This window comes from Mus musculus, chromosome 16, assembly GCF_000001635.26.
Source record: "Mus musculus strain C57BL/6J chromosome 16, GRCm38.p6 C57BL/6J".
Taxonomy (NCBI): Eukaryota; Metazoa; Chordata; class Mammalia; order Rodentia; family Muridae; genus Mus; species Mus musculus.
This window is the reverse complement of record NC_000082.6, coordinates 89,087,089-89,112,617: the sequence shown is the minus strand read 5'-3', so window position 1 is coordinate 89,112,617 and position 25,529 is coordinate 89,087,089. Positions and strand designations below refer to the sequence as shown.

At 37.7% G+C, this 25,529-nt stretch overlaps 2 protein-coding genes and 1 long non-coding RNA gene across 3 annotated transcripts in view; 2 read left to right on the top strand and 1 right to left on the bottom strand.

Annotated features, from left to right (window-relative positions):
* Gm41487 overlaps positions 1-25,529 on the top strand; it is a 90,579-nt gene that overhangs the window by 47,462 nt on the left and 17,588 nt on the right. The window lies entirely within an intron of this gene.
* Positions 5,957-6,121, top strand: Gm33726 (predicted gene, 33726). Its single transcript, XM_006523119.1, has one exon. The coding sequence runs from the start codon at positions 5,957-5,959 to the stop codon at positions 6,119-6,121; it is 165 nt and encodes a 54-aa protein (XP_006523182.1).
* Gm38490 (predicted gene, 38490) lies at positions 20,269-20,484 on the bottom strand. The gene has a single exon (XM_006523118.2). It carries the CDS (start codon positions 20,482-20,484, stop codon positions 20,269-20,271), a length of 216 nt encoding a protein of 71 aa, XP_006523181.1.

Below are 25,529 nucleotides of genomic sequence, written 5' to 3'. Positions count from 1 at the left end.
CTCCCTCTTTCTCTCTGCCTCCTGTGACAACAGAGAAAGTGGGAAATAGTCTTGAATACATTTTCTTTCTAATAACTATTTTTTTAAACAGCTGTTTCCTACAGTTTCATCGTGACTCTGATTTGTAGTTTTGAGATATTAGTAAAAATGAAATCTTATTTAACTCTTTGGTCACTTGTAGATTTTCTTTTGAAAAATGTTTGTTCCAATCTCATATCTTTATAACATCAGCTTACTTTCTTCCTGCTGCTGAGTTGTAGATATTACATAGAAGTTTTTGTTATTAATCTCTTTTTTCTTGTATATATTTATATTCTTTTACAGTTATGGATTCTTCTGTTGTGTAAAAGATTCTTAGTTGGATACATTAAGACTTTCAATTTCTTATCTATTTTTGAAGTCATAACTAATTGATTCTGAGATTAATTATTAGTTCTCTGAGGCATTCAAAACATGTGTTTTGGTCATATTATCTTTCTCCCCAATTCCCTCCTAGATCCATGCTTTTTTACTCTTTTCTCATACAACTTTGAGGTTTCTTCTTGGTTTTCACTTCCAGGTTTGAAATAACTTTGAAAAAATTTGAAAAGTAACTTTGAAAAATTATTTTTTGAGATAATAATATAATTAAATTAAGGAATAAATCCTTGTTTGAGTTGTGCTGCCTACATCCTCTAGAATGTGTGGTCATCCATGGGAGCATGATTGACTTACCCAGGGCATCATGACTAAAGAAAACTGACCATCTTCTAAGAGTTATCAATGGCTAACAGTTCCTTAGCTAGTAGGGGGTCCTTGTGTCCACCTCCTCTTCCATGGTGGGATTTTGTCTGGCTTGAGCTGGCACAGATCTTGTACATGCTGTCATAGCTGTTGTCATGTGAAAATATCGTCTATGTCTGGAAAGCACTGTTTACTTGTATTTATTGTAAAAGCCTCTTGCTTTTACAGTCTTCAGTTAAGTCTTCTGTAAACAATGATACCTGATATTTGGGAAGATAGAGTATAAAATAGAGGCTCCACTTATGGCTGAGTACTTTGCAGATTCATACTACACACATTGATCAGTTGTTCTTTGTGAGAATTGCCAACTATTTCAGAAGGAAGCTTCTTTGAAGAGGATTTGGAGAATCACCAGGCAATGGGCTTAATGACAAGACACTGGTACTCTTTAATATTGTTGTGTCCAATTAGCAGCATAATAATAGCAGGTTTCCCCTAAGTCCAAACACATCTTAGCCTGACAGTGGTGCCAGATATTTATTTCATCTCATTGTGTTCTGAACACACTCAGAAACTGGCAACTTAATTCGATGCTGTTTCAACAACCATTACACCAGTGGGTGTTTCTTACCAGGACAGCTGTTAATGATGTTTTCAAGGTTTACAGCTGCATAAGACCCATGGCAAATTTCTCCCTTATGGAGAATACACAGAAGCTTCTAGGACCAAGGAGGCTAACTAGGAGGGATAGATTATCCATATAATTACCCGACTGATTTTCCTTTGTTTTCTGACTCATGAATTTGGTGTCTTTGGCAATAGAGTCTTATCAAGTCTTAGAAGCTAAACAAGATGATTGGCTGACCCATCTGTAATTTGGGGTAAAATAGCCAACAATTTTAGGAAGGGTAACCAAATTCTCCCACCATAGCAAGCTCTAGAGTAACTCATTCTTGACAATGAGTTATATGTTAGCCTGTAGTGGCTTACCTTTAGATTCTCCTCTTTCCTGCCCCTACTCTGTTCCTGTTCTATTTTTTCTGGCTTTATTCATTTATACATTCATACTATTTGATTCTGTCTTTACTCTCTTCAAAGCCCTGTACTGCTCCCTGCATTCCACATGGCTCCTTAGTATTTTCCTGACCTCTTGTTGTTAAGACCAACAATTTACAACTGAGAACTCATAAAACTGAAGCTTCAGTACAGTAAAGGATTTGAGTTATGAGACATTCTATATAATATGGGAAAAGGCCTTCAATGGCTCTGCTTCCAATACAAGCATAGTATCTAAAATACACAAAGAACTTGAGAAGCTAAACATCAACAAAATAGACAACTCAATTATAAAATAGGACATGGAATTAAACAAACATATTTCAAATGCTGAAATCTAAATGCATGAAAAACATTTTAAAAATATTCAACATTGTTAACCATCAGGGAAATGAGAAAGAAAATTACTTTGAAATCTCTTCATACTTCAGTTAGATTGGCTAAGATGAAAAATACAACTGATTACAAATGCTGCTATTGATTTGGAGAAAGAAAACACTTATTTGTGACTGGTAGGAGTGCAAATTGGCTTGGCCACTCTAGAAATCTGCATGGATGTTCCTCAAAAATCTAGAAAAGGATCTATTTTATTCAGCTGTACTGGACTTGGCTATATAGACAGAGGACTTTACATCCAACTACTGAAATATTGGCTTACTCATATTTACTCTTGTTCAATAGAGTCACAATATTCAGCCTAGATGATCATCTACAGATGAAAGAAAGGATAATTAAATGTGCTATATTTATTCAGTGTGGTACTATTTAGCTGTTAAGAAAAATGAAATTATTCAATTTTCACGTAAATGGATAGAGTTAAAAAATAAGCATCCTGATTAAGTATCCAGACCCACAAAGTCAAATGTCAAGTTTTTCCGTCACTTGCAAATTTTTTTTAGGTATTTTCCTCATTTACGTTTCCAATGCTATCCCAGAAGTCCCCCACACCCTCCCCCCCCCACTCCCCTACCCACCCATTCCCACTTTTTGGCCCTGGCGTTCCCCTGTAATGGGGCATATAAAGTTTGCAAGTCCAATGGGCCTCTCTTTCCATTGATGGCCGACTAGGCCATCTTTTGATACATATTCAGCTAGAGTCAAGAGCTCCGGGGTACTGGTTAGTTCATAATGTTGTTCCACCTATAGGGTTGCAGATCCATTTAGCTCTTTGGGTACTTTCTCTAGCTCCTCCATTGGGGGCCCTGTGATCCATCCAATAGCTGACTGTGAGCATCCACTTCTGTGTTTGCTAGGCCCCGGCCTAGTCTCACAAGAGACAGCTCTATCTGGGTCCTTTCAGCAAAATGTTGCTAGTGTATGCAATGGTGTCTGCGTTTGGTGGCTGATTATGGGATGGATCCCCGGATATGGCAGTCTCTAGATGGTCCATTCTTTTGTCACAGCTCCAAACTTTGTCTCTGTAACTCCTTCCATGGGTGTTTTGTTCCCAATTCTAAGAAGGGGCAAAGTGTCCACACTTTGGTCTTCATTCTTCTTGAGTTTCATGCGTTTAGCAAATTGTATCTTATATCTTGGGTATCCTAAGTTTCTGGGCTAATATCCACTTATCAGTGAGTACATATTGTGTGAGTTCCTTTGTGATTGGGTTACCTCACTCAGGATGATGCCCTCCAGGTCTATCCATTTGCCTGGGAATTTCATAAATTTATTCTTTTTAATAGCTGAGTAGTCCTCCATTGTGTAAATGTACCACATTTTCTGTATCCATTCCTCTGTTGAGGGGCATCTGGGTTCTTTCCAGCTTCTGGCTATTATAAATAAGGCTGCTATGAATATAGAATTTTCATATATGTGAGTTTATTTTGAATACACCATGCAATTTTATACAAGTTTTATGGATTGAATTTTACTTCTATTTCTTTCATTTGAATTTTATTTTTATGCATTATTTGATTTCAGATACAGACTCTTTCTATATACATAGTCTCTATCTATATATGCAAGAATGATTTTGTTAAATAATGATTATAATGATATCATTTACAATATTTGTGGGAACAAAAAATTTCATATTAGGAGGTATAAAATCATAGGGAAATTGTCTTCTCATGAAACATCGAATAGGTATATTTACCATGATGTAATCCCATTACATAAATTTGTTTGTATAACAAGGACTGTTATACTCCCTGAACTAAATGTGTTTACTAGCTGTGTTTTATTATATACAATGTATATTTTGATAAATTTACAGAAAGTTCCAATCAAACAGAACTTTACCTTCCAATGAAAGTTTTGTATGATTCATATGAATATGCCACCCTTCACTTACATACTGAGACAAAGAAAGTGCATGTGGCTTATTTGTTCATTTTAAGGAGTCTGTACAATTGTTCTTCAGAGGGACAATACTCAGGATCACATCTAATATTTTGTACATACAAAAGGATCAGAGGTCCCATGGCTGAAACATGTTCATGGAAATTGATGTTCAGGTTTTTATTGTTGTTCTTGTTGGTTTGGTGTGTGTGTGTGTGTGTGTGTGTGTGTGTGTGTGTGTTGGTACAAATATGTAAGTGGTGGTTGGGGGACTATTTGTAGAAACTGTCTGTCCTGTTCTTGCTCTACATCCTTTATTCTCATGTGACTGGTTCTCTCACTGCCCAGCAACCAGTGAATCCTAGGCATCCTATTTCCTCACCAATGTGAAGATTTGAAGCTTTGTACGGAGGTTCAAGGGATTTGTCCTAAAGTGCTTACACTTTCATAGCAGCTACTCTTATCTGCTGAGTCTTCTCTGGATGTCTGGTAAACTGATAAGGTGGTCCCTTATCACTCCTGCTAAGCCATGTGTGAGGGCACATGTATGGCTTGGTTACAAAGCAATAAAATGCTAATCAAAGTTGACTTTGGATCAACCACACAATTGTATTACATTTCACAGTAACATCTACAGTTCTGTCACCTGGGCTCACATAGAGAAACATGGAGAATATACAGTTTCTGCACATAAAATGGTATTTTATTTTCTGATGAGTTTTAAAAACATACAGGCAAGTCATACCCTCAGGGATGTATCCAAATATGATAACTCTAGCCACCAAATTACAAAAAAAAAATGTAGCCAATAGTTAACTTACTATTCATGGGAAAAATGGCAGAAATATAGTCCTCCAGGTAAGACTGATTCCTAATAACAACAAAATAACAGGAAAGAAAATAAAGACCTTCCCTGGGTAATGAAACAAACAAAAAATATAGAGAGGATAAAACAGAAAACTATTCAATGATTTGTATTATCTGACAAACTTATATCATGCAATCTCTCACCTAAATAAAGAATGGCTCAGAGTTTTTTTTTAATATTTTAATTAGGTATTTTCCTCATCTACATTTCCAATGCTATCCCAAAAGAACCCATACCCTCCCCCCGACTCCCCTACCCACCCACTCCCACTTTTTGGCCCTGGCGTTCCCCTGTACTGGGGCATATAAAGTTTGCAAGTCCAATGGGCCTCTCTTTCCATTGATGGCCAACTAGGCAATCTTTTGATACATATGCAGCTAGAGTCAAGAGCTCCAGGGTACTGGTTAGTTCATAATGTTGTTCCACCTATAGGGTTGCAGGTCCATTTAGCTCTTTGGGTACTTTCTCTAGCTCCTCCATTGGGGGCCCTGTGATCCATCCAATAGCTGACTGTGAGCATCCACTTCTGTGTTTGCTAGGCCCAGGCCTAGTCTCACAAGAGACAGCTCTATCTGGGTCCTTTCAGCAAAATCTTGCTAGTGTATGCAATGTTGTCTGCGTTTGGTGGCTGATTATGGGATGGATCCCCGGATATGGCAGTCTCTAGATGGTCCATCCTTTTGTCACAGCTCCAAACTTTGTCTCTGTAACTCCTTCCATGGGTGTTTTGTTCCCAATTCTAAGAAGGGGCAAAGTGTCCACACAACTGAATCAAGATGCACAATTTGATCATGGAACCTGATGTAGAAGCATAATTATACAGCTATGCAGACTTGCGTACCAATAAAACATGACATTTGTGATGTTTCTGAAGCATAGTGGAGATGTGTGATGCTGCAATTCCTGTGGTTTTTGCCAGCAACTGCCCAGGTGTATAAAAGGCTGTTGATGATCAGTGACATCCAGACTCAAGAAACTTACTGCTGTCTTCAACTGAACACCAGTAATCCATTTCTACTTACTAACACCATGTGTTACTATGGCGGATACTATGGAGGCCTGGGCTATGGTTATGGTGGCATAGGCTATGGCTGTGGCTGTGGCTATGGTGGCTATGGTTGTGGCTATGGCTATGGCTATGGCTGCTGCCGCCCACTGTGCTGTAGAAGGTATTGGTCTTATGGCTTCTACTGATGAATTTCTACAGTTTCCCAGACTATTGGCTGTAACCTGCTGTCTTACTGGAAGTTCCTACAAGATTTCCCACATCAGAAATTCCTAAGTTCAAAACTGCCTGGGTTCAACTCTCCCATCTATCTTCTCACCTTCAGCTGGACTGGAAGACAGCTTGCAGAGTTCTTCATTGTGTACATAATGCCTAGTAAAATGGGAGCCAGTCGGACTCTTAACTTTTGTGTAAAAACAAATGCTTTTCAATAAACTATTTTGTTGAAAATATTTGTCCATACTTGTTTTTAAAATTCTCCATCATTTTGGGATATATGTTTATGTATTTGTGTCTAATTTGTCACATATATGAGGTTGTTTGGATAAAAGACAGAGGACTAGGAGAGGGAGAGGGAGGGAACAAAGTAGGAGAAGGAGAGGAAGATATTTCTTTTCAACAGTCATCTATTGATACACATTTGGGTTGTTCTCATATTCTTTATTTGTTATTAAGCAACACTAAATTGGCTTTTATTTATAATTGAGTTTGATTTTGCCATTAAATAGAAATGAGGTTGATAAAGTGTTATTTCCCTGTTTTTAAAATTTTAGTTTTGTTTTTATTTTCATTACTTTTTTGAGAATTCCAAATAATATAATTTGATCATATTCACCTTGGTCTCTTCTCATCCCAAGTTCATACCCCCTTCCCTACTCATCCAACTGTGAATACTCTTTTAAAATAAACAAAACAACAACAACAACTACCCCTAAAAATTAAACAGTTTGTGTTGCCCATCTGATGCCCATCTATTGCATCTTTGTCTATGTATCAAGGACTGCATTCTTAAAGAAATCTGACTCTCTCTCTCTCCAGAAACCATAAACTATCAATAGATCCTTATCTGTGCATGGGACTTCATGGTCACTTCTATCACCAAGCTGGAATTTTGTCAGGCCTCAGCTTATGGAGGTCTTGTGAATGCTGTCTCAGCTGGTGTGAATTCATACATACAACTGTCCTGACTTCTCCATTACAAACTATTTCTGGAAACTCATGCACCACTCTATAACTCATGATCCTGCTATTGCCCTTCTTCAATTATCCAGTGAAGTGGCAGCCTACTACAACATGGGAAAATAATTTCAGCTGATATATATCAGAAAGGTAATGTCTATAGTATACAAACAACTGAAAAACTGAATATCAAGAAAGCAAACAACATACTTTAAAATCTGGAAATGGAAACCAACAGAGTTCTTAAAAGACAAAACACAAATGATTGAGGAATGTAGGTAAACCATCCAATATTCCTAGGTACTCTGGAAATAAAAATTAAAACTGCTTTGAAACTTTAGCCTATGCAAGCAGAACAGAACAAACAAATGATGAAAAATACCAGTGTGGGTGTGGTAAAAGAGGAACAATGTATTCATTGCTGCTAGGAATGCATGCTAGTGGAGACTATAGAACTCAGGGTGGAGGTCCCTCAAGTGCTAGAAATAGATCTGTTACTCCATCCATTAATGGAGCTGTTATGCATATTACCAAAGGACTCTATATCATAAAGGTGATAACTACCCATATGTTAATTGCTGTCCTACACACAATAGCTGGGAAATGGAAATAATTTAGACAGCCATTAACTGATTATTATGCTGGAAAAAATGTGTTACATTTACAGAGGTAAATATTTTCAGATATCAAAAACATTGACCTAATAAAAAATGGAAAAAAAAAAAGAAAAAAAATTGTGAAATTTTCAGGTAAATGGACAAAGTTGGAAGCCATTGTTCTGAGTGAGGTGGCAGGTAATGCAGCCCGTCCTGAGTTGTCTCTCATTTGCGAAGGTTAGCCTTGGATCTCAGCGATGTGTCCGATTTTCCTTTTTCTTTGATGCATAAGTGTTCTAATTCTCTGTTCAATTTAATTCAGGTTATTTTCATTTCACTTTTTACTTACAGCGTTCCACATAAATTTAATCAATAATTGGATATCAGACACATGTATATTTTACTTTGTATAAATTTTCCTCTCCTTCTGTATTGTTTTGAGGAATTATTTGTACAATAATTGTTTTAATGAAGTTAATTACCCTAGTGATTGAAAATGTGATTTTTTTTCTTCTTTTTTTTTCTGTCTTTAATTTTCGTTATTGGTATCTCATAATTTCAAATATACTGTTTTGGTAAATATTTCTGAAAATGGTATTTTATATAATGGTACACATTATCATATATTCTTGTGCATTCACAGGTACAATTAAAGTTTTATGTTTCTTATGATGTAAACATATGCATATCTTTAAAATATTAATCTATAATAAGACAAAGTTTTATTTATCTCAATTATTCTAAACAGTACCTGCAAAAATGACACCTGAGATATGTGTCTGAAAGTGTTAGAGTACTTGTGTCTCCCAGTGAAACTTGCTACACAACATTTTCTGAAAACAACTCCACGTTATTTTCACTGTTTCTACTTTAATTTACCACAGGAACTAGAAGTTACTTTTCTTTGGGTCTTTTCTTCGAAGCATTTCATGATAAATATTCCGATAAAAGGCTCTTGGTCAAAATTGAAAAAGATTGGCTAAAAGAGGAGAAAGCTGTATTATCTCAGAAGAGCAGAGAGACCATATGGGACTTGGGAATATGTTAGCTTTTACCTAAGTCACTGCTTATTCCCAAAGATCCCTGCAGCTCCTCTGTCCTCCAACTGGTTGAGTTAGAGAATTTCCTCAGTGAAGGAAACACATTTTACTTTTTTTTTTCTACAGAATTTCTTGTAATTGAAACATTTCTTTCCTGAATTACTGAAAATGTTTTCCTATTTTCTTCTAAGTTCAATTACCATCATCTTGGCATGCACATACTAGGACTGAGGATATACCATTTATAAAACCGTGCATACTACTGCTGGAATTTAATTATGTTGCAAGGCTAAATTTATTTGATTTGTTTTTAGATGTTGCATTTTAAAATGCTTAATTAAATGGTTGTCACTGAAAATGTTTATGAAGTAAAAGGAACTAACAATCATTCCAGGCACACAAACTCAACGAGTTCCTTGGCATCAGATATATTAAAAGATATGCTGAAAGGAATTTGTCACGTGGGAAGAAAATTATTTCATTTACAAAGAAAATTGCCATCGCGAAATGAGAGAGTAGTGACTCTCACAGTACGTAGTGATCAGTATTTCCATATAAAGCACCATCATCCTCTCCTTTCATGTTAGTGGAGCACCAAGCTATGTATAGAACCAAGAGCCCAAATAATAGAATGAAATATAAAATTTCATAGTGGCAGTTAAGTACTTTAAGGCTTTCAATTACACAAATGACACAGTGCTAATTTATCTTAAGCTGTAATCTAAAAGAACTGTATTTTATTCTTTATTGAATGACAATTTTAGTAATAAGATAACATATAATATTCAATTCATGAGGGAGAAAAATAGAGCCCGGGTGATGACTGCGGGTATCAAGGACCTTGGACTACCAAGCCAGAAAACCCGAGTTTGATCCCTGGGACTCACACAATGGAAACAGGCAATTGATTCCTTTAGGTTTTCTTTTGATCTCTCTCTCTCTCTCTCTCTCTCTCTCTCTCTCTCTCTCTCCTCCCACCCCTTCTCTCTGTGTTTCATACTGGCCTTCATATACAAACACATACCAAATAAATAATTGTAATAAAATTCTTTTACTAAATAAATAACCATTATACAAAAAATCTTTTACCATATATATAAATTTAATAAAAATGTTTAAAAAGGAGAAAATAGGATATAAATAGGATATAAAATATCTGATTAAATGTAAAATGGGATGTGAAAATCTTGAGAAAAGATAAAACAGCAATGGTATGGTAAACCCATACACATATATCTCGTATCCATGTGTCAGTAGTGTAAAAAGTGTAAATAAACTAAACACACCTAGACATAAACCAACACACCTATGGACGCTTGATCTTTGACAAAGAAGCCAAAGCCATAAAGTGGAAAAAAGAAAGCCTCTTCAGCAAATGGAGCTAGTTCAACTGGCTGTCAGCATGTTCAAAAATGCAAATTGGTCCATATTTATCACCTGGTATAAAGCTCAAGTACAAGTGGATCAAGGACCTCCACATATAACCAGATGCACTGAATCTAATAAAAGAGAAAGTGGGGAAGAGCCTCAAATGCATTGGCTTAGGGGAAAACCTCCCGAACAGATCACCAATGGCTCATTCTCTCAGATCAACAATTGACAAACGGAATCTCATGAAACTGAGAAGCTTCTGTCAGGCAAAGGACACTGCCAATAAGACAAAATGGCAGCCTACAGATTGGGAAAAGATCTTCACAAATTCTGCATTCAATAGAGGTTGAATATTCAAAATATACAAAGAACTCAAGTTAGGCTCCAGAAAACCAAATAACTTAATTTAAAAATGGGGTACAGTGCTAAATAGAGAGTTCTCAAGTGAGGAATCTCAAATGGCTGAGAAGGACTTAAAGAAATGTTCAACATCCTTAGTCATCAGGGAAATGCAAATCAAAACAACCTGAGATTCCACCTCACACCACTCAGAATGGCTAAGATCAAAATTTCAGGTGACAGCAGATGCTGGTGAGGATGTGGAAAAGATGAACACTCCTCCATTGCTGGTAGGATTACAAACTGACACAAATCAATCTGGCAATTCCTCAAAAATATGGAAATCATTCTACCTGAAGACCTAGTATACCACTCTTGGGCATGCACCCAAAAGATGTTCCACCATATCACAAGGACACATGTTCCACTATGTTTATAGCAGCCTTATTCGTAATGACTAGAAGCTGGAAATGACCCAGATGTCCCTCAACTGAAGAATGGATACTGAAAATATAGTTCATGTACACATTGGAATACTAATCAGCTATTAAATACAAGGACATCACGAATTTTACAGATAAATGGATAGAACTAGAAAATATCATCCTGAATGAGGTAACACAGATTTCCCCAAAATGCATGGTATGTACTCACTGATAAGAGGATATTAGTTTCCAAGTGAGGAAGTAGTTACAAAGCTAAGAAAAAGCTGCAATAAGCAAGCTTCCAACACAATCTTAATCACACATAACTAATTTTAGAAAGGTATGGAAATAATAAAATAATAAAAGAATCATATCTTCTAAATTGAAATAATTGCCTTCAGACAGACCAAATGCAAAGTCACAAGGCAGCTTGCCCAAGATTTAAAAGTAAATAATCCTAAAGAAGGTATTGTATGTTAACATTTATAGTGTAAAAAAATGTGCATATGTACATGTGTGTATGTGTTATTGTGTGTGTATGTGAGTGTGAGTGTGAGTGTGTGTGTGTGTGTGTGTGTGTGTGTGTAAAATATGTGCTTATGGACCTCAGAGGACAATGTTGAGTGCCTAGTTCTGAGTCTCCACCTTATCTCTTTGAGGCAGGGTCTCTCACTGAACCTGGCAGCAGGATAGCAAATGCCAGTAATACTCCTGTTTCTACCTCTCCCTTCTGGAGATAGAGACCACACACATCTCTGTATGCAGATGGTGGCATCTAAACGCAGGTCCTTATGGGAGGGGAGCAGATGCTCTTACTCACCTCAAAGCAATGTTTATAGTGACCTATAGACACTTAATTTTGTGTATTGGATAAAATAAGTAACATGTGTTCCTGTGAGGATAGGATTATCTTGTGACTAAATATCACTAAACACATTAATAATTTATAAAAGTTCCATTTACAATAAATCACATAAAATAATGCTAACACAAATTAGGATAAATGGATAGAACTTTAAGAAGAGATTAAAAGAATATTGTGAGATGGAACGCAGTCCACATATCTTCCAATTCAAGAGAGCTGATGTAGTGAGAATATTGGTTTCTTAAAAACCCGGCTGTGTTATGTGGATATATTTTTGTTTTATTCCCAGGTGTGGAATGAGAGGCTGCTTCACAGCAGGTGATTTTGCTTCGCCGCATGCACTAGGAGGGGTATGGTATTTGCCAGCTGCAGATTGGTTAATTCTGGGGACTCTGGAGAGGGTCTCCACAGCTCTGGGAGAGCTGGGAGGATTCTGAGAAAGCTGCTGCCCCTGCTGCTTCATATTGCTGCTGTTGCAATTTTATGGGAAGGAGTTGGAGATAACCTGACTATGCAGAAGAAACTTGACACCCTAAATCACCAGGAGGAAATCAAGAGGTCTACATACGCTTTTCCTCTAACATTCTTTCTCTCCCATGTAGTGTTGGGGGGTTGGAAAAGATTCTGGAGGAATAAATGTTGGAAGGGTGAGAGCTGTAAGAACCCAATAAAATGTAAAACAATACACCAACAGGTCAAGATCACCAGAAGAACAAGGTTCACAAAGAAACTAAGCAGGGCTCAGGGGGACTCACAGGGACCGAAGTAACAATCAGGAGCTTGTATGGATCTAAGCTAGGTTCTTTACAAGTATGCTATGGTGTTTAGCTTGGTCTTCCTGTGGGACTCCTGGGAGTGAAAATGAGATTGTCTTGGGAGTTCCACAAAAAGACTAAGCTAAACATCATAAGGATTTACAGAGACAAAGTTTGGAGCTAAGACGAAGGGATGGACCATCCAGAGACTACCCCACCCGGGGATCCATCCCATAATCAGTCAGCAAACCCAGACACTATTGCATATGTCAGCAAGATTTTGCTGAAAGGATCCTGATATAGCTGTCTCTTGTGAGGCTATGTCAGTGCCTGGCAAGTACAGAAGTGGATGCTCACAGTCATCTATAGGATGGAACGCAGGGCCCCCAATGGAGGAGCAAGAGAAAGTACCCAAGGAGCTGAAGGGGTCTGCAACCCTACAGGTGGAACAACAATATGAACTAACCAGTGCCCCCAGAGCTCTTGTCTCTAGACACATATGTATCAGAAGATGGCCTAGTTGGATATCATTGGGAAGAGAGGCCCCTTGGTCTTGCAAACTTTATATGCCCCAGTACAGGGGAATGCCAGGGCCAGGAAGCAGGAATGGGTGGGTAGGTGAGCAGGGAGAGGGGAGGGTATAGGGAACTTTTGGGATAGCATTTGAAATGTAAATAAAGAAAATATCTAATAAAAAAAGAAGAGAACAAAAAAAAAAAAGAAAGAAAGAAAGAAAATGAGGTTGTCTTTGGCTCCTTTGCCTGCTCTGAGAACCCTTTTCTCCTACTGGGTTGTCTTGTTCAGCTTTGATATGAGGTGATCTGCCTAAACTTATTGTAACTTGTTATGCTGTGTTCAGTTGATATGTCTGGGAGTTGTGCTTTTATTCTGACAGAAAAATGAGGAGGATCGGAATGAGATGGGTGGTGGGAGGGAGGGAGGGACTAGGAGTAATGGAAGGTCAAACTGTGCTAGAATATAGTGTATGAGGAAAGAATAAAAATATAAAAAGGGTTTCTTAGTCAGGATTTCTATTCCTGCACAAACATCATGACCAAGAAGCAAGTTGGGGAGGAAAGGGTTTATTCAGCTTACACTTCCACACTGCTGTTCATCACCAAAGGAAGTCAGAACTGGAACTCAAACAGGCCAGGAAGCAGGAGCTGATGCAGAGGCCATGGAGGGATGTTCTTTTCTGGCTTGCATGCCCCTGGCTTGCTTAGCTTGCTTTCTTATAGAACCTAAGACTACCAGCCCAGGGATGGCATCACCCACAATGGGCCCTCCCAGCCTTGATCACTAATTGAGAAAATGCCTTACAGCTGGATCTCATGGAGGCATTTCCTCAAGGGAGGCTTCTTTCTCTGTGATAACTCCAGCTTGTGTCAAGCTGACACAAAACTAGACAGTACAAAGGGTTTCTAAATAAATCTATTCAATGCATGAGAGACAGCTAGACAACTGCTTAAAAGTCACCCCAGGACACAAAACACACACTTTCTAAGTTTTAACTCTTAATGGACAATGAATATAAGAATGTTTTATACAGGTTACTTATCAGAAAAATGTTAAGCCAATACACAGGAAGATGACTAACCCCAACATGAAAGAAAATGAACCATTTTTAAACTGAGTTGTTAGCTACAGTGCAGAACAACTGAAGCTTTCAGAAAAGGAGGAAAAATCATTTTCCAAGCTTAATTCTATGGCCATGAGACTGTCTTCCTAAGTACAGAAGGGGTAAAATATAAACAAGTATGTTTACAAGAATGTGGACAGAAATATTTACAACCACACTGAAGAGGGCAACCGAAATGTAGCACTTACAAATGTCTGGATATTCGAACAATGCCTTGTGCTAAATTCACATAAGACAATAATAAACTGCATGCTTCCGAATAGAACGTTTCACCAAAGTAGATTTTAATATAATTTTATTAATCTCTGCATGGTGTCGTATTTGTGCTACTTATATTAAATCTAAGATGTCATGGTCTTTATTGAGTTATATATAAATTGCATATAGTTAGATGATATATATTTTACAGTCTGCTTATTGCTATCATCCCTTAACTGGTGAATTTAGATCTTTTATATTTTAAGTAATTTTGGCACCCGATAACTTCAATATCAGTTTGTTATCTGATTTCTATTTGTTTTATCTTTGTTCTTATTTTCTGCTTCAGTTTCACTGATTATTAATGTAATTGTTTTACTAATCCATATCACAAAAAGCTGGAAATTAAACAGGATATTAGAAAAATATCTGGGATTTTAGAGAAAATGAAATAAAGTTATTTCACTGTGCTAATGAGGTTATAACTCATAACTTTTCATAAAGTCAGGTAAACTGGGATCTTTGCTCTTATTGATAGTATTTTATAATGAATGTAAATTTAATGTAGCTAAAATTTCATTTGGAAAAGATGTTCTCATAATAAAAAGCTCCACATGACAATATTTATATTATTTTATGTGAAATATTTTAAAAGTCAAATAGAAATGAATTAATCCTTTTTAATAAAAATAGAATGAAATATCTGAGATATCATCAAATTGCATAGTTCCCCATGATTGCAAATGTAACCTCAATAGAAATATATTTAAAACAAAACAAACTCCAGAATAAATTAGGCTGTGCAGAAACAAAGAAATGTGTTTCAGTTTGAATGTTCAGAGTCTGAGGAGCTGAGAAAAAAACACCAGCTAGATATGGTAAAGGGTCATCTTCAGCTATACACAAAGAGCCTGTGCTCTGTGGGATCCTGTCTAAACCAGCCTGTTATAAAAAAAATGGATAAAGACAGCAATATAAAAGCATGGAAAATAAGATTCACATTGTGGAAAGTACTATAATTCAGAAAACTTAATGTAATTATTGGTTATGATATCAATATATTAAGATAGCATTTTACTTGAATGCATACATTTATATTAGTGCTCCCTAGGAATATTATCTTTCATTACTTGACTTTGGGAGGCAACTAGGTGTTATTTCATAATTACTAATCAAAGTTCAGAGGAGGGACAGTTGAATCATCTACACTGTTCTGGAAGTTTCTCAGCAGAACTCATAGGACTGGAATATTCTGCAGCCAATGGAGATGGCAGCTGAGCATTTCACAGCTTAATTCCAGTCCAGGATCCATAATTGTCACCCTGACCACTGTAGTTCTTTCTAGAATAGCACATGGCATTGCTGTAGAACCACAGCTTGGATCCATTTAAGGAGTGGGGAATGGCACAGGCAGACCTTCTGGTGGCTTTCAAGAGTGGATAGAAGGGATCTGAGAAGATGGTTCCATCAGCAATTGACTTGATACAAAAGCTGGAGAAACTTCAGTGTGTGGCACTAACAGTTACAGTTTATGTCTCTCTGGGTCAGTTGGATTTGGCCAACTGGCTTAACTCAAGTTTCAGACTGATTTTTTTAAATTAGGTATTTTCTTCATTTACATTTCAAATGCTATCCCAAAAGTCCCCCATACCCTCCCACCTCCCCACTCCCCTACTCACCCACTCCCACTTCTTGGCCCTGGCGTTCCCCTGTACTGAGGCATATAAAGTTTGCAAGACTAAGGGGCCTCTCTTCCCAATGATGGCTGACTAGGCCATCTTCTGCTACATATGCAGCTAGAAACACGAGCTCTGGGGGTACTGGTTAGTTCATATTGTTGTTCCACCTATAGGGTTGGAGATCCCTTTAGGTCCTTGGGTACTTTCTCTAGCTCCTCCATTGGGGGCCCTGTGATCCATCCAATAGCTGACTGTGAGCATCCACTTATGTGTTTGCCAGGCCCTGGCATAGCCTCACAAGAGACAGCTATATCAGGCAGACTGATTTTTTAAATCATTCTCAATGAGTTTATGATTGTACTCAAATTGGCATCTGTTGAGGACATGTCATGCAGGGAAAAAGAATGAAAGGGTAGGAAGTACACTGCAAATGTGCATACTAATGTCCCTTTACAGTGTCCTTATCAACAGTCCTCTGGGCAATGCACAGGGCACTTTGTTGATATCATGAGTTTCCTGAGTGAAACATGACTATGCCAAAGGTGAAAGCAATTGGATTGAAAATATTTGAACCTGAAGATTGCATATTTGAAAAATAATGAACATCTAGGCAAAAATAAAACATCCTAATGTTTATTTAAAAACTGGTAAACTCTCTTATGGTTTCAATAAACTCATCACACTCTAGAGAATGTGTGTGATTTTCTAAGTATTTTAAATAAAAAGGTATACTTAGAAGCCATAATTTTCAGCTCTGTTGGTAAGCCGGAGTGGTGTTAGCAGTGCTGATGCTTTCAGTATGTAAAAACGAATGGGTAACTCTTTGGTTGGCATATATTAAAAGGTAAGAAGCATTTCATAATATTGGGCTCTAATGTATGAAATCCAAGCACAGGTGCTACGAAAGGCACATGCATACAAACATACAGAATGTAAGTGCTCTGGTGTGAAGTACAGCTACTCTAGAAAATACTTGTTTTATGTTTATTTTTTAATTTTTGAGATTATAACTATAACTTTTCTCTCTTTGCTTTCTTCATTCCAGACCCTCTTACATACCCCTCTTCACTATCCTGCCAATTTATGGATTCTTTTTCATTCATTATTATGGCATGCTTATATGTGTATACATGTATATTTCTAGCTATAATCTGCATAGTCATTATAGTTTTAATTGTTTGTGTGCTTTCAGAAATGACCATTTGGCACCTTCAGAGTCTTCCATTTGCCTATATTGCTTGTTTAAGGTTGAAGATTCTTGGGTTTTTCCCTGTCCACTCTGACAGGTGCATTGTTCAGTTGTGTGGGTTTTGGAAGAGCTGTCCCAATGGCCTGAACATGTGAGAGCTGTCCTCATCCTTCTCTGGTCACCACACTTAGGAGAGCTGGCCCTACCACTCATCAATTGCATCAAGTTGCAAGGGCACAGGAAAGCTGCACCCTAACCTCAGAATCTCCATAATTTGGGGCAACAGCAGAATATCTGAGAGGAGTCTCTGTGAGGGAACAATATTTATGCTTCAGCAGAAGCCAGATGCCTTGAATCAGACCAACAACAACTTGCAACCAATAATCATTTACAAGCAAAGCTTTTTGGACAAAATGATATACTGTATGACACACCACAGTTCCATTTGTTACTATGTGTAAAAAAATATGTGATACAGAGGCAGGAAAGAAGGAGGAACAAAGTGGCAGACAGGTGGCAGAACTGGAGACAAGATAACTGAGACAGAGGTGAGAGAACACTGGGGTTAAAAGAGGAAAAGGTTACTGCATAGAGGGGTCAGCAAGATATTTTTTTATTTTTATTTTTTAAATTTTGTTTTAGGGGTGACAAGAGTTGAGGGCACATAATGTGAAATTCCCAAAGCATCAATAAAAAAATTAAGTTAAAAGAATAACTATAGAAACAAGCTAAGTGTTGTCTTTAATTTGCATCAAGGAATCATCTCTTTGTAACAGATGGTGACCACTACAGAAAACCACAACCAATCAAAATGCAGAGTTGTAGAGCCAGTCTCTCTTTTTTCTTTTTTTTTTAGGTATTTATTTCATTTACATTTCCAATGCTATCCCAAAAGACCCCCACCCGCTCACCCACCCACTCCCCCACCCACCCACTCCTACTTCTTGGCCCTGACGGTCCCCTGTACTGAGGCAGATAAAGTTTGCACGACCAATGGGTCTCTCTTTCCAATGATGGCCGACTAGGCCATCTTTTGATACATATGCAGCTAGAGACACGAGCTCCGGGGGTTACTGGTTAGTTCATATTATTGTTTCACCTATAGGGTTGCAGACCCCTTTAGCTCCTTGGTTACTTTCTCTAGATCCTCTTTTGGGGGCCCTGGGATCCATCCAATAGCTGACTGTGGGCATTCACTTCTGTGTTTGCTAGGCCCCGGCATAGTCTCACAAGACACAGCTATATCTGGGTCTTTTCAGCAAAATCTTCCTAGTGTGTGCAATGGTGTCAGCGTTTGGAGGCTGATTATGTGATGGATCCCTGGCAGTCTTAATGGAGAGATCTATAAAACATTCCTGCACCAAAAAGGCTCAGGTGTCATTACAGAAGAGGGTATAGAAAGATTGTACAAATCAGAGGATCAAAGAATATGATGTAAGATTTTTGTCTCTTAGTCATGTAAGAAACTACACACATAATGTCTCATCAACATGTTTACTCAAATATGAAGGGAAATACTTGCTTTAAAAACAAAATTAAAGAATAGAGAGGAAATGGTAGATATTCATAAACATATGAATATAAGCATTTATGGTTTTTTAGTAAGAATTGTCCTATCATTTTTTATTTATTTTATTTTATTTGAGAAGGTAGGTAGTATTTATTTTATTTTCCTGGTAAAATTTTGGGAATATTTTTTTTCATTTTTTAAAAAAAATTAGTGTTTTTATTTATTAGATTATTTTATTTATTTACATTCCAAATATTACCCCCTTCCCTGTCCCCTCTCCCAGAGCCCTTCCCCCTTCCCATTCTCTTCTCTCCTGAGACTGTGCTCCCTCCATCCCCCTCACACACACCAACACCCATATCTCCTCCCTGCCTCTGTCATTCCCCTTTGCTGGAGCATCAAATCTCTACAGGATTAGGTGCATCCTCTCCTACTGAGGCCAGGCAAGGAAGTCTTCTGCTACATATGTGCCAGGGTCCGCAGAACAGCCCATGTATGCTTTTTTGGTAGGTGGCTTAGTCTCTGGGAGCTGTGAGAGGTTCTGTTAGTTGTTACTGTTGGTCTTCCTATAGGGTTGCAATCTCATTCAGTTCCTTCAATCCTTCCACTTACTCTATCATAAGTATCCCTGACCTCAGTCCAATGGTTGGCTGTAAGAATCTGCATCTGTCTCAGTCAGCTGCTGGTAGAGTCTCTCAAAGGACAGCTATACTGGACTCCTGTTTGAAAGCAAAACATGGTATCAGTAATAGTGTCAGGGTTTGATGCCTGATCATGGGATGGATCCAAAGTTGGACCAGTCACTGGATGCCGTTTCCTTCAACCTCTGCTCCATTTTTATCCCTGCATTTTCTTTAGACAGGAACAATTCTGGGTTAAAAAATTTGAAGATGGTGGGTGGCCCCATCCCTCCACTGGGAGATCTTTTTATCTACTAGAGATGTCTCTTCAGGTTCCATCTCCCCACTGTTGGGCTTTTCGGCTAAGGTCATCTCCATTGAGCCCTGGGAACTTCTTACATCCCAGGTCTCTGGGAATTTCTAGAGGTTTCCTCCTGCTCCCCCACCCCCTACAGCTTCGTATTTCTACTCATTCTCCTGGCCCTCTGGGCTTCTCTTCTGTCTCCTCCCATAATTATCACAAATGGACAGTTTGCTGACTTCTTTCTTTCTCATTTCCAGAGGCAAACCTGCACATGCAACTTATGAAAACTCACACATATGTTTGGGAGATTGTTGTAGACTAGAACATGGCAATGTTTGCCATAAATATGGTTTATCTAACAATACAAATCTATTTGACATATACATTGAGAGCCAAGTTTGATGTAGACCACATATTATTAAGCACAGTTTCAGAAGAAATATTTATTTTTACAGATTGTCATACTATATTATTGATAAAGATGAAACAAAATAGACAAGTTGGGTTTATTCATTTATCCCCTAATAAATGATAATATAGATATATTTTAGAGGCTATTAAAGTGATTCTGGGATGAGGTACTTTGACTCAGAGATCTGAATAGATGGAGCAGGTGCAGAAACTCCTCAGTAGAAACCACAGGACCAGTACCTTCTACAGCACAGTGGTTGGCAGCAGCCATAACCATAGCCACCATAGTCACCGTAGCCACAGCCATAGCCACAGCCACAGCCACAGCCACAACCATAGCCACAGCCACAGCCATAGCCACAGCCGTAGCCATAGCCTAGGCCACCATAGCCATAGCCCAGGCCTCCATAGTAACTACCATAGTAACACATGGTGTCAGGAGAGGAGTGTTCAGAGGGAGATAAGAATAGGTTACCATTAGGCAGGGGCCTTTTATACACCTGGGTTGTTGTTGGGGAAACCACAGGCATTACAGTGTCTCACGTTTCTCTACTATGCTTCAGAAAACATCAAGAGCTTCATGCATAACTGAGATAATTGTGCTCCTACCTCAGGATCTCCTGGCTAAATCATAGAAATCCTTCCATTTTCAAGACTCTAGACCATTATTGTTCTAGCATAGTGAATATATCATGTGATTTTGTTAGATGATATAAATCACTGAATACTTTTCTCCTTTTTCCATTTGTAGCCTAGGCCACAGAAAGGTCTTTGTGCTTTCTTTTCCATTGCTGTTATTGTTACTTTGTAATGAACTTATTTGTAGGACAACATTTCTGAAGCCTTGCTCATGAAGAATGAGCTATTTGTTGTTTACATTTTACATAATTGGAAGCAAGTTTTCATCTTATGTGAATTTGTCTAGGTTTATTCCTAAGTACTTTTTTCCCCCTGCATGTGGTTTTAAAACCATTGGAAGATAAACTGTCATTTTTATGTGCAGAAACTGTCTGTGAGGGATCCAACATTCCACTTTGATAAACCTTAATTTAAAAACTTATTTTATTATTTATGTGTCCAGGTTTTGGCTGAATTTATGCCTATTATGTAGGTGTAATGCATGAAAGTATCAGTTGTGGATTATGGTTATCCTAGAAATGGAGTAAAAGAGGGTTGAAGTTTGAACAGTGAGTGCAAGAGTTTGAATCTGGGTCCTCTAATAAGAGTACTCAGAGCTTTTAATCTGTAAACAATGTGTCCAACCCTAACTTAACTTTTAAAAAATCATGATCTGCATATACTCTTAGACCCGAAAGTCAATCAGTGGCATTTTACTGTCAAAATTCATCCAATATCTGGTAAGATGACTTAGTGGGGTGTTTGGTATGTAAGTGTGGGGACCTTAGTTACAATCTCCCAGACTATGAGAAAAGCCATGAAACCACATGCCTATGCTCTATACTTGAAGTGCCAAGGTATGGGGATACCCGGGGTGACCCCACCAGCTTAGAGAAAAAGGGGAGGTGGATGAGAGAAAACTGTGGGAGGGGCTGACCAGACAGTGGCAGTGAACGGGATGTAAAGTGAATAGGTGAAAAAAAAAAGCATATGGCTTAAACTATATTTGAAAGCACCATTGAAATTCATATGAAAGGGAAAAACATAAACTTCGAGCCATACAACTTATATAAGATCACACATGTAAGAGTTTGTTGCTTGCTTTTAGACATGAGTAGATGAGAGTTCAAAAGCTTAGGTATAAAAAATGAAAAGGAACAAGTTGTCTTGTAGCCAGTTAAGAAGTTTCTGCACAGCAAGACAATTCTCATAATGGAAAACAACCAAAAAATAATTAAGCAGGTTTTGTTAAAAAATGGGGAATTAGTAACTAAAATGATAACTAAAATATATATGGAGTATCTATAAATAAACAGCACAATAAAAATAGTTGTGTTAAAATGATTAGAGATTTTAATAGGTATCTATCAAAAGAAACCTGTAGATACCAAAGGGTAAAATAAAGTTCTATTTCACCACTGTCTCAAAATTGCAAGTCGAAGTTACAATGAGTCTGCTGTTATTCAAATGGCTACAGAGAGAAAATAGGTTATTTTAGTTACAGTTTCTATTGCTGTGATGAAACAACATGATCAATAGCAAATGGGTAGGAGTGGTTATATTTGGCTCACACTTGCACATCAATGTTCTTTATCTAAGGAAGTTAGAACACAAACTCAGACAAGGCAGGAGCTGATGCAGAGGCCATGGAGGGGTGCTGCTTACTAGCATGCTCTTCATGGCTTGCTCAGCCTGTTTTATTATAAAACCCAGGACCAACTGTCCAGAGACAGCAACACCCACAATGATCTGGACCTCCTACATCAATCACTAATTAAGAAAATACCTTACTATTGGGTTTTATGGAGGAATTTTCTCAATTGAGATTCCTTCCTTTCAGTGATTCTAGCTTGTGTTAAGTAGACATAAAACTAGATAGCACATGGATCCTAGGAAACATAGGAAGGAACATAACCCCTGTACATTTTTGAGAATAGTATGATAACAGCCATTAGGGAAAGCAATATATAGACTCCTTCCAAAATACTCATAGATCTAACTTCTGCTTCTTCTGAAAACTTAGGCAGCAGGCAAAAAGTTTTCATGACAGGGGTATGTAATCTAGCAACAAGTTCTTTGTGACAGTACTATAATAACAGCACTGTGGAAACAAAGTGTTTATCACACTGTTCCTTCTGTGTTCCATGTTCTAATCCATACCTCTACCTGTAAATCTGGATCTGCATTCTACTACCTGGGCCACAGATCAGCCTGTCTTCCAGGAAGCCTGCTGCCACCTGGAAGAACCAGGTATGATACTCCTGCCATAATCTCCTGCCTGCTGAGACCCCAGAAAGCCCAGCAGCTATGAAGTCTGTCCCATCTCCTCTATGTTCCATCCTCTCATCCACACCTCTACCTGACATCATGTATCTGCACTATATCCATGGACCATAGCTTAGCCTGCTTCCTTGAAGGCCTGATGCCACCAAGAACAACCAGCTCTTCCTGCTTTCCTGAAGTCCTGCTTCCAACTAGAAAAATGAGGACAACCAGGACAACCAGCTGTGCTTGCTTACATGGAGGCCTGATGCCATACAAGACAACCAGGGGTCTGATGCCATTAGGGACTAGCACATTTACCTGAAGCCCTAGAGGTCTGCTACCACCAGGGAATACCAGGCCAGCCAATACCAGAGACAACCAGTTGGCTAAATTCCATTACTAACAGTACAATCAATAAAAGCCAGGGCCATATGGCGCCACCAGATTCCAGCTCTCCTACTACAGCAAGCACTGGATATCCTAACATACCTGAAGAGCAAGACAATGACCTTAAACCAAAAATTATGAAGATGATAGAGGTATTTATGGAAGAAATAAATAAAGACTTTAAATAAATGCAGGAAAATACAATCAAACAGAAGGAGGCCTTTGAAATAAACAAAAATACAAACAAACAGGTGAAGGGAATAAACAAAATGGTTCAATACCTGAAAATGGAAATAGAAACAATAAAGAAAACACAAACAGAGGCAACCCTGGAGATGGAAAATCTAGTAAGGAGAACAAGAACTATAGATGCACAACACTCTCAGGCAGAGAAGATGCCATAGAAGAAATTGATATATCAGTCAAAATATGTCAAATCTAAAAAAGTTTATAATACAAAACATCCAGGAAAATTTGGATACTATGAAAAGACAAAACCTGAGAATCATAGGAATACAAGAAGACTCCCAAGTTAAAGACCAGAAAAATATCTCTGATAAAGTCATAGAAGAAAATTTCCCTAACCAGAAAAAAAAGATAGAAATTCGAGACTCTCTAGTATCCTATGAACATGAAGGGACGACATACCTAAACTTATGGGACACAGTGAAAGCTGTGCTAAGATGAAAGTTCATAGCACTAAGTGCCTTCATAACGAAACTGGAGATTTCTCATACTAAAGACTTAAAAGTACACCTGAAAACTCTAGAAAAAAGCAAATACACCAAACAGGAGTACATGGCATGAAACTCAGGGATGAAATCAATCAATCAGAAACAAAGAGAAAGAGAGCAATAAAAATAACAAAACATTACATCTTACTTCAAAAGCCTATTCTCTAGAAAATTAGAAAATATAAACAAAATGGATGATTTTCTGGACAGATACCACTTATTAAAGTTAAATCAAGATCAGGTAAACTAAGTAAATACTACTATAATCTGTTAGAAAGGAACCATGAAATATCTCCCAACCAAGAAAAGCACATGTCTATATGGTTTCAGCACAGAAATCTACCACACATTCAAAGGAGAGCTAGTAACAATACTACATATAGTATTTGATAAAATAGTGACAGAAGGAACATTGCCAAACTCATTGTATGAGACCACAATCACCTGTTACCTAAACCAAACAAAAACTCAACAAAGAGAATTTTAGACCAATCTACCTTATGAACATTGATGCAAAACTACTCAATAAAATACTCACAAACCAAATTCAATAACACATCAAAACCATCATCTACTATGATTATGATGATGATCATTCAACTAATGCAAGGGTGGTTCAGTATATAAAAATCCATCAATGTATGCCACCATATAAACTAATTGAAAAACAAAAAACAAAACAAGACACATGGACATCTCATTAGATGCTGAAAATGCCTTTGACAAAATACAACACCCCTTCATGTTAGTGTCTTGGAGAGATCCGGGATAGGAGGCACATACCTAAACACAACTAGTCCAATACACAGCAGCCCAATAACCAACATCAAAGTACATGGAGAGAAACTTAAAGCAATTCCACTAAAATCAGGGACAAGGCAAGGCTGTCCTCTCCCTATCTTTTAATTATAGTACTTGAAGTTCTAGCTTGAGCAACAAGAAAACTAGTGGAGATCAAGGGAATACAAATTGGAATGGAAGAAGTCAAAGTGTCTCTATTTGCACATACTATATGATAATATACATAAGTGACCCCCAAAACTATACCAGATACCTTGTACAGCTGATAAACACCTTCATCAAAGTGACTGGATAAAAAAATTAACTCAAAAAATTAGTAGCTATCCTTTATACAAATGATAAACTGGCTGAGAAAGAAATTAAGGAAACAATATCTTTCACAATAGTCACAAATAATATAAAATATCTTGCTGGAACGCTAACCATGCAAGTGAAAGATTTGTATGACAAGAACATCAAGTCCCTGAAGAAAGAAATTGAAGAAGATATCAGAAGATGAAAAGATCTACCATGCTCATGGATAGGTAGGATTACCATAAGTGAAAATGGCCATCTACCAAAGCAATCTATTGACTCATACAATTCCCATCAAAATTCTAACACAATTCTTTACAGACCTTGAAAGAACAATTTCCAACCACACGTGGAAAAACAAAAACAAAACAGAAGAG